This window comes from Medicago truncatula, chromosome 6 (assembly GCF_003473485.1).
Source record: "Medicago truncatula cultivar Jemalong A17 chromosome 6, MtrunA17r5.0-ANR, whole genome shotgun sequence".
NCBI classification, from domain to species: Eukaryota; Viridiplantae; Streptophyta; class Magnoliopsida; order Fabales; family Fabaceae; genus Medicago; species Medicago truncatula.
This window is the reverse complement of record NC_053047.1, coordinates 19,130,749-19,139,427: the sequence shown is the minus strand read 5'-3', so window position 1 is coordinate 19,139,427 and position 8,679 is coordinate 19,130,749. Positions and strand designations below refer to the sequence as shown.

Genomic DNA, 8,679 nt, shown 5'->3' with positions numbered 1-8,679 from the left:
TTAATTACTCCAACTCATTTCACACCGTGTTACTTCTATACTCTTTCTCTAAAAAATAAAAAGTTCGTATACTCATTACAATCAATAACACAAGGTTTGCAGATAGAGTTATGTTACCACGACTCCACTCAGTGAACCTCCAACCGAGAGCAACCCTTCAACCTCACCGGCCATGCCTACTCCCAATCCTCCGCCCAGTTGCTCTCCCGTCCAGTATTCAATGACAAATCCACCATTGTCGACATCCTTTACCACTCAACCATTCTGCCGTTGTTGTGGAATTCTTTGACCAAGTATCTACGTCGTTCAGTTCTTGGAAGCGCTCACAACATCCTTCAAACGTTTTCCCAGCCTGGTGACAAAATGCTCTCTGCGAATCTGTGACTTGGTATATCTTTTATAGTTTAAACGACGGAGCACTCACAGGTGTTAGGTTAATTTAGAATGAAAGCCTACATGACAGTACAAAACAGTATCTAGGTTATCAATTTGAACCAATCACCGGTAATTTCTTTGTTCTTTCTTCAAACTACAAAACCACCTATCAAATAATTTCACAAAGCTATACATCTCTACATTTTTATTGTCTATTATAATAGATTGTTTTATATATACACGACAATTCCAACTGAATGAAGAGAATCAAGGCTTTTGTTAGCTTCAACAGCAATTACAAACTAGTACAAGATCTTGTGACTGGAACCTCTCAGCTTGTGAACTTTCCAATGCACCTTACCTAATGCAAAATTATGGATTCCAATTGCTGAAAACATGAACCAATCTTATGGATCCAATCCCATATATTTAAGTGGTAGCACTCTTCAATGGCTCGTCGTGTATCGGTCTATCTGGATTGAGATAGCTGTTTGTCTCTAGATCAACTTCATAGGATGAAAGCAGCTTTTTCTGCAAGAAATTTGCAGCATCCTCATCAGTCATCAGGAAAAACGGCACACAATCATATATAAAAAGGCTTAAAATGCAGTTATGTTATTATATCTGCAAACTTTGGTCCAATATTTTTCCCCCGCAATTTTGGTCCCCCTATTTTATAAAATTTGCAATTTTGGTCTACTCCCATTTTGGCCTTCAATTTGGTTGACATGACACCTCATTAAATGACGTGGAGATGTCCACTGTGATGAGGTGGCAGTCACATCAGATTTTCATTTTATTTAAAATCACTTAAATTTTATATTTGATTCTCTTGAATAAAAATGACCCAAAATATACGACTTCAATAAACGGTTAAAGATTAGCATTGATACTTACTTATAATGCGGATTGCAATCACCTGAGGTATGCCTAAATAACATTCACCTCCCCCTCAGGTCTATTTAAACCCTGTAGTTTTACAAAAGAGATGAGAGGTGGTGAGTGAAATTTGGGCGTCTTTTGTAAAATGGAAAGGTATGTGTTATTTTGACATATTAAAAGGGAGGCGAACACAATTTACGATTATTTCTAAATTCCAATATTCCTACCAAAGAAATTGATGGTACCATAATGAACTGTAGGAATGTTTCTACAATGGTCTAGTAGAGGCATGTACTACTCATCGAAACATATTTGATATTTTTTAACAATCTAAAAGATCAATGGCATGAATACTTACGTGATCCTCAAAATCGGGGCTAGTTAAATTGATGGACAGGTTTCTCATCAACAGAAGCACCTATACAGAACCAAGACCATACATTTGTAAGCACATTTGAACAGCCACAAATTTCATTTACACAATTATCACACAGGTCAATGATAAATCAGGTGCAATAAAGCTTCAATGTTATTTCATAATGTAGATATTAAATGTCGGGGGAATTTTAAAAATTAATTTGTTATAACTAAGTACAATACAATCAAATCAAGCTGACAGAATAACAATACCGTCTCAACATCTATACGGTCCATCTGTTTGAGTTTCTGCAAATGCTCAGATGCTTCTGGGTCAAATACACTGCCAATGAAGTTGTATACTTGAGAAAAATCTGGAAGAACTGCATTAAAAATAAAATCAAATAAAATAAAAGTCATTACAATGCTGATTAAATTATCAAGAATCATAAATATAGTAAATATGTGGTACTCTCAATATACAGATCTTGGCATAACCATAGATTTGAGATGAGCCTTGATACCATCTCAAAATTTGGAGACATGACCTAACACAACCTACATAACTTCCTTTTGAATGCCTAAGCTCTAATTGACTTTTTCAGACGATACTTCTAGCCACTGTGGGTGGATGATACGGGCGGCCCAAAGCGGATCCGGGTAGGTTTTAATATCAACTAGTTTTTTGTCTAACTCAACCTCTCAAATTGGCTAATTAGGTGAGGGTTGTCCAGTCTTCTAAGCAGTTAAGCACTACCTAGGCAATATATCTAGTTGATTTAGGATTCTCAACACACCCTTCTACGCTCAAGACTGAATATCTGATGCGACAAATGAGGGTAGAATAACAAGATCATAACACTTTCAAACAAGTGGGTTAAATTAAGTTACTAGAAACCCCACGTACCATGGCTTCTAGATATGAAATTGGTGTCAAGCATACAAATGTTTAACACATGCCTATTTCAGAAAAAACTGTGTATATAACAACACATAACCTTGCACTGCTTACATGAAACTGCAAAAGGAAATCAACTTGAATTATAAAGCGAAAGCATTAAAGTCTTGCCTCTCAAAGGAAGGCTTTTATTCACTTGATTATTAGATTCACCAACCGGCCGCACTTTTGGAGTACTTTCAGTGCTACTGCAAGAATTATTCACCTTTGGCACTGCAAAAGGCATGATGTTGCAAACAAAAGAAAGTAGTCAGATCATTTTCTTGAGGTTACAAGTTCCTACTATCATGAATAAAATGACGATATCAAAATTATATACAAGCAAAATCCTAAGCTCCAAAGACTTGTAGCACTAAATACCATGTAACAAATTGGTGTTTTGCAACGTGTGGTTTGACCAGGATGACACAACAGTGTTCATAATAGGAGTTTCAAGCATTGGTATGGATTCATTTTTCATTATATATCCAGGTTCAAGCAAAGCCGGTGAAGATTGAAAAGATCCTGGTAATTGTCCGAGTACAGGAGCTGTCAAATATTAAATACAAATCATTAGAAAGAACTGTAGTTATATTGTCTCACAGGAAGAAAAAAAATAGTATATATATGGTAAAGATTGTTACCACTTTTGGAAGCTTTTTGAGGATATGGATGGGCAGCTTTTCTTTTAGGTCTGGGCGGAGGAAGATGTTCATTGGCTCCACTCTTCTGAACTTTTAGAAAGTATTTTTGTGCATGGCTACGTATCTACAAAGTCAGGAGGAAGTATTCTTTTAGTCCTTCTTAACACGAGGCATGCATACGACATTGAAATAACACAAGCCCCAAACAAAAACATTAATATCTTTCAAGACACTCAATCAATAGACAAGCATAGAAGTAAAAAAATTACTAATATTGTTCACTGCAATCATTGTGGTTGGTTCATTTATCATGGTATCAAGTCATGTATGATTATGTAGTAAGTACTTAAATTGTTTAGCACATGCCATGATGGGCCAGTGTTCTGATAGACCAACCCTCCACTGCTGAAACCCTTAACCATTGGATATAAATCATAGTGCAGGAATTTCATGCCATGTCTAGGTGAAGAATAAACGAGAAATTCACGAGAAAGGGATGAATGTGAAAGAAAGGGAAGGAATAGAATCACAATGTTTGTGTCAATCTGGTAACCTAAAGGGCCAAGCCTATCTAATGAAGAAAAGAAATGGCCTCACACAAAAGAGGTTGCATCTGATTCTTAGAGTAATATTAAGTTTTGTGCAGAAAATCACATGGCAAATGATGCTATAGCAGCGACAATATGCCTCTCTCAATCTCTCCTTTTATCTATAGCCTATATTCTCCAAATTATCTGGCTAACTCGCCTACTACCTCACTCAATCACAAGGGATTATCTATCACTCCCTAGATTTTCACCTTATCCTCATGGTAAATAAGATTGCCCGCTTACAGCTCCCTTTCGCGGGTACCAAACAATGTATTAGTGTCGGGAATTGGGGATTGTCCTCTAACTGGATAATGTTTGATATAGAATAAAGGAGAGTCGGTTAGTGAAGTTAGGTAGCTAGTTATTTGAGAGCTGGGAAAACATCAATCAGCATAGAAAGTACAGATAGACCCTCAATGTTATCAGTGAATACTCAACCCCTATTTCTTTTCATGGGTCTGTTGATTTGACTCCCAAGCACCAGTAACAAAAAATTTGTAAGGAAAATGAGATGAGTTAACACATACAAGTTGCAAAGTAAAATGAAAGGTGTAGACTTAAAGCAGGAAATGTTTAAAACAGTGATATTGATGCACTTCTGGTGAAGAATTTTTCATGAAATTGAAATTACCTGTATAACAGTCTTCGATCCAACAAATGCTTCAATCTTTTTCCAATCACGGTCAAACCTTGACAAAGGAATAAGGGAATAATAAATGTGAGAATAATAAAAAATGGAGACACCAAGAATGAGAAAGGGCCGCAACTACCACATTTATCGAAAGGAATTCATTTCGACCTTGAAATGCAATGATTTACATCACTCTAAAGCTATCTTCATAATTAAAGTAAAAAAGTAATAATAATTTGAGTTGTATATATGGTAAGAGAAAAATGCATATATTTTAAAAAGTAAAGGATGATAGAAAGTGTTTATCGACCTTTACATTTGTTACAAGAAAGTGTTGTGTTTATGGTTCTATTCGGTGCCTTCGGATGTTTCGAGAATGTTTTATTAAGGGAAGGCAAAGAGATACACAGCTTTGTATTTTATAGCCACTTTGGCTTACTTGTTTCTTCTTTTTACTTTTCAGGAGGGATTCTTAATTCCCATAGATGTATTTTCTATTTCTTCTTTCTATCGTATTTTCTTTTACGAAAATGGAAAATATCTTCCTAATATGGCACAAAATTATAGTAACCATCCAAAGTACGCCGCTTCATGTCATTTTGTTTTGTTTAATGGAAGAATAAAATATTTACTTTGCTAATAAAATTCTAAGTCCCGCGTAGAAGAATTATACTGTCAACATATACACATTCTAGGTGTATTTATTTTAAATGAAGATAATCTCCATAACAATCTGAGTGCGAATATAGATTAATTAGTCAAATAATCCTTTTTTTCAGACATTTTCCAAATATACTTTTATCCCGATGCCATATCAATACACCTAGGTTCAATTAGATCTAGTCTCCTTCATTTATTTGTTTTTGTAAGGAAAAACAAATTGTCCATTCTAATCAAAATCAGAAAATGAAAATAGAAAATAATAGTTCAAACAGCTAACTTCACTTTGACCGAGCACCACCGAGAAAAGGGAAAGTACTACTGGTCAACTGGGAAACAGGAAGCGATTTTCAACCAGTTAAACACAACTATAATATCAAATATAAGTAGCCCGAGTATTTCATTTGAAGTGGAACGTATGGTGCAATTCTAGTTCTAGTATATAGCTAATGATCATTGCCCCATTCCCTCTCCTTAAAAACTAAAATCAAACCTCTGTCCTTAAGCTATAACTTTTCCAATTGATATCTCAAATTCATCCCCTTGAGCGTGGCTTACACGCCAGGGTTTGAACCAAAAGTGGAATTTGGCACCATAACGACAAAATAAATACGTAAACTGACAAAAACAGTTCAAAAAATATATATAATCGGCTCTCAAATCCATTTTTGATACTCTATTACAAAACAACTCATACAAATCTTCATCTTTTCTGTGATAAACATTAGGTCTGTGATAAACATTAGGAAACTAAAAGGACAGGTTTGGTTCACGGAATTATTTCTGTTGGCATTTCCTATTTTCATTATTAATCTAGAAAATATCACCTTGTGTTTACTTTATCAAAGATCAGTATTTTCTACAGAAGATGGTGTAAATACCAAAATAGTGTTGTCAAAATTTCATTTGCAAATATTTGTTTAAAAAAATGTTCTGACCATTTTAGTAAGGCCAAAGAACCATTCTAGTCCCTAAATGTATCAAAATTGACCGACGAGGACTAAATTGACCAATGAGGACTAAACTGACTACCTAAACAATGATTTTGACCAACGAGGACTAAATTGACCAATGAGGACTAAACTGACTACCGAAACAATGATTTCGACCAACGAGGACTAAATTGACCAACGAGGACTAAACTGACTACCTAAACAATGATTTCGACCAACGAGGACTAAACTGACTATCTAAACAAAGATTTGAAGCCAGAATAACTAATAAAAAAGACAATTGAGGATGTTTTGCAATTTCGATAGGTTTAGAGACCAATGAGAGTCTGTGAATTGGCGAATTACACTTCAGGAACCAAAATGATGGTTTGCCCATTTTAGTAATTAAGGGAAACTAGGTAATGAAAACATAAAATCAAACAAACCCTTAATTCACTATTGTTTCACTGTGTTAACTAACTCAAATTAAAAATGAGGAAAATGCTATCGAGTGCCCCCTGACGAATTGGTTAAACAATCAAAAACGAAGGTAAGTTTGTATGGGATAAAGTTGTATTTAGTATTATATTGATAACTGTTTGACTTGTATTTTCAACAAAATTTTCCTTTATAGGTTCCTTAACCAATGCCCTTAGGACACTTGTTGGCAAGACCTTAAAAATAATCAAACTTTACCCTAGCCAATTATCACTTACACTCCATCTTTAAAGTCATAAAGAAATCCCCAATTCAAAAACCCTAAATTCATGGACTATATTGACCAACGAGGACTAAATTGACTACCTAAATGAACATTTGAATACCAAAATGACTAATTAAAAAGACACTCGTCCCTCAAAAAAAATAATTAAAAAGACACTCGTGAATGTGTTTGCAATTTCGATAGATTCAAGGACCAATGTGACAACCAGTTACACCTGGAGGGACCAAAATGATGGTTTGCCCATTTTAGTAATAAAGGCAACAAGCTAATAAAAACATAAATCAAGCAAACCCCTAATTCACTATCATTGCACTCTGTCAACTAACTCAGCATTAAAACTCAAAAGATGAGTTTGTATGGGAAAATATTGACTAGTGTTTGACTTGAATTTTCAACAAAATTTTCCTTTAATAGGTTCCTTAACTAATACCCAAAGGACACTCGTTAGCAAAACCTTGGTCTACAGAAGAACACAACTGCGAGGTCTCGGCTTTGAATCCAAGAAAAAGTGTGGAAGCCTAGCAATATTGATATTGTCAGTTGAGCTAGGTCTTACGAACAAAAATAATCAAACTTAACACTAGCCATTTATCATTCTACTCCAACATCTTCAAATTCATAAATAAATCAAAAATCCTCACTTCCATAAAAACCTAAATTTCACACCTTTGCACACAATTCACCACATAAAACTAACAAAACCATGTCTAAACACTCATTTCAACTTAACAATACTAAAGTTCAATTACAAAATTTTCTTAAGCAAAAAATAATAAATGCTATAAGAATAAAAGTAAAAAAGTCAAACTTGACCCTACCCATTTATCATCTATGAAGCACAGACACTTCTCAGATTAACCATGTCCCAGTGTCGGACACGTGTTGTGTCCAACACCGACACGATACCGACACATATAATTACACTGAATTATGTGATTTTCTCAAATTTTTAGCGGTGTCAGCTTGTCCCTGTCGTGTCTGGTGTCTGTATCCATGCTTCATAGTTTATCATTTCCACTCTAACATCTTCAAATTCATAAAAAAAAAAAAAAAAACCTAATTCCAGAAAGAAAAAAAAAAGAAAAAAAAACTAAATTCCACACCTTTGCAACCAATTCACCACATAAAACTAACAAAACCGTCACTGAACAGTCACAACCACTAAATAACATATCAATTTAACACTAAAATTCATATGAAGTAAAAATTGTGCATAAAAATGTAAAAAAGGAAAAAGCAAACAAGTGAACATTACAATTGAAGAGCTTCAAGAAACTTGTCATGTTCAGGTTCAGTCCAATTTTCTCTAGACTTGGTTATCGTGTACGGCTTCCTGATCTTCTTTGAGGCGTCTTCCGACGAGTTCACGGCGGCGAAGGGGCCGAAACCCGGTAGAGCCATGCTGGTCGGATCCAGGCAGAAACCTTCTGGCGGGTTCGGGTTTTTGGATACCATTTTTGGAAGGTTTTAGAGAGAGAAAGTTGGGGGGAGAGAGAGAGAGAGAGAGAGAGAGTTTTGTTTGGCCGTTGAAAGGTTAAGGTTTGGTGTGTGTTGATGTAATGTGGTTTGGGTTTGGTATGAGATTGGACCAATGGTTGAATGCCACGATGGTATGTTACAAACTTACAAAGTGAAGTTTGGTGTTTGTTAGGAGATGGTGTAAGCTTGAATTCTAAAAATATTGAGACGAAATCGTATCGGATATGTATTGGATAACAAAATTACATGGATATTAGTCGATACATATTCATGGAGTATCGAAGTTTATTATTTGTTTATAGATGGTGTAAACAAATAATTTAATGATAAAAATATTTATTAATTATTTGTTTATCGAAAAAAATAACACTAAAGACTAAATTTAACGATAAATGTCATCTTGAGGACTAAATTTAACACTAAAGACTAAATTTAAGGATAAATGTCATTTTGATCATTATGAAATAT

At 34.8% G+C, this 8,679-nt stretch overlaps 1 protein-coding gene across 2 annotated transcripts; it reads right to left on the bottom strand.

The window, feature by feature from the left end:
• Nucleotides 1–457: 457 nt before the first annotated feature.
• Nucleotides 458–8,289, bottom strand: LOC25480372 (protein REVEILLE 6). 2 transcript variants are annotated; one of them, XM_013587179.3, is made up of 9 exons: nt 7,988–8,289; nt 4,417–4,474; nt 3,196–3,319; nt 2,933–3,100; nt 2,684–2,785; nt 1,888–1,997; nt 1,616–1,675; nt 1,273–1,344; nt 460–906 (listed from the first exon to the last, which is right to left on the bottom strand). In XM_013587179.3, exons 1-8 carry the CDS (start codon nt 8,185–8,187, stop codon nt 1,306–1,308), a joined length of 861 nt encoding a protein of 286 aa, XP_013442633.1. In that variant the 5' UTR covers nt 8,188–8,289; the 3' UTR covers nt 460–906; nt 1,273–1,305. The 2 variants fall into 2 exon arrangements, with proteins under 2 accessions (XP_013442632.1, XP_013442633.1); XM_013587178.3 differs by lacking the exon at nt 1,273–1,344 and having other exon boundaries at nt 458–906.
• Between the last annotated feature and the right edge of the window lie 390 nt (nt 8,290–8,679).

What these genes read in the sequence shown, in the direction of transcription:
- LOC25480372 (XM_013587178.3), bottom strand. Translation starts at nt 8,187, where the DNA reads ATGGTATCCAAAAACCCGAACCCGCCAGAAGGTTTCTGCCTGGATCCG. An exon ending in ACCGTATAGATGTTGAGACG is followed by an intron (nt 1,676 to 1,887) that starts GTATTGTTATTC and finishes GGTTCTGTATAG; the next exon opens with GTGCTTCTGTTGATGAGAAA. An exon ending in GCCCCGATTTTGAGGATCAC is followed by an intron (nt 907 to 1,615) that starts GTAAGTATTCAT and finishes AATTTCTTGCAG; the next exon opens with AAAAAGCTGCTTTCATCCTA.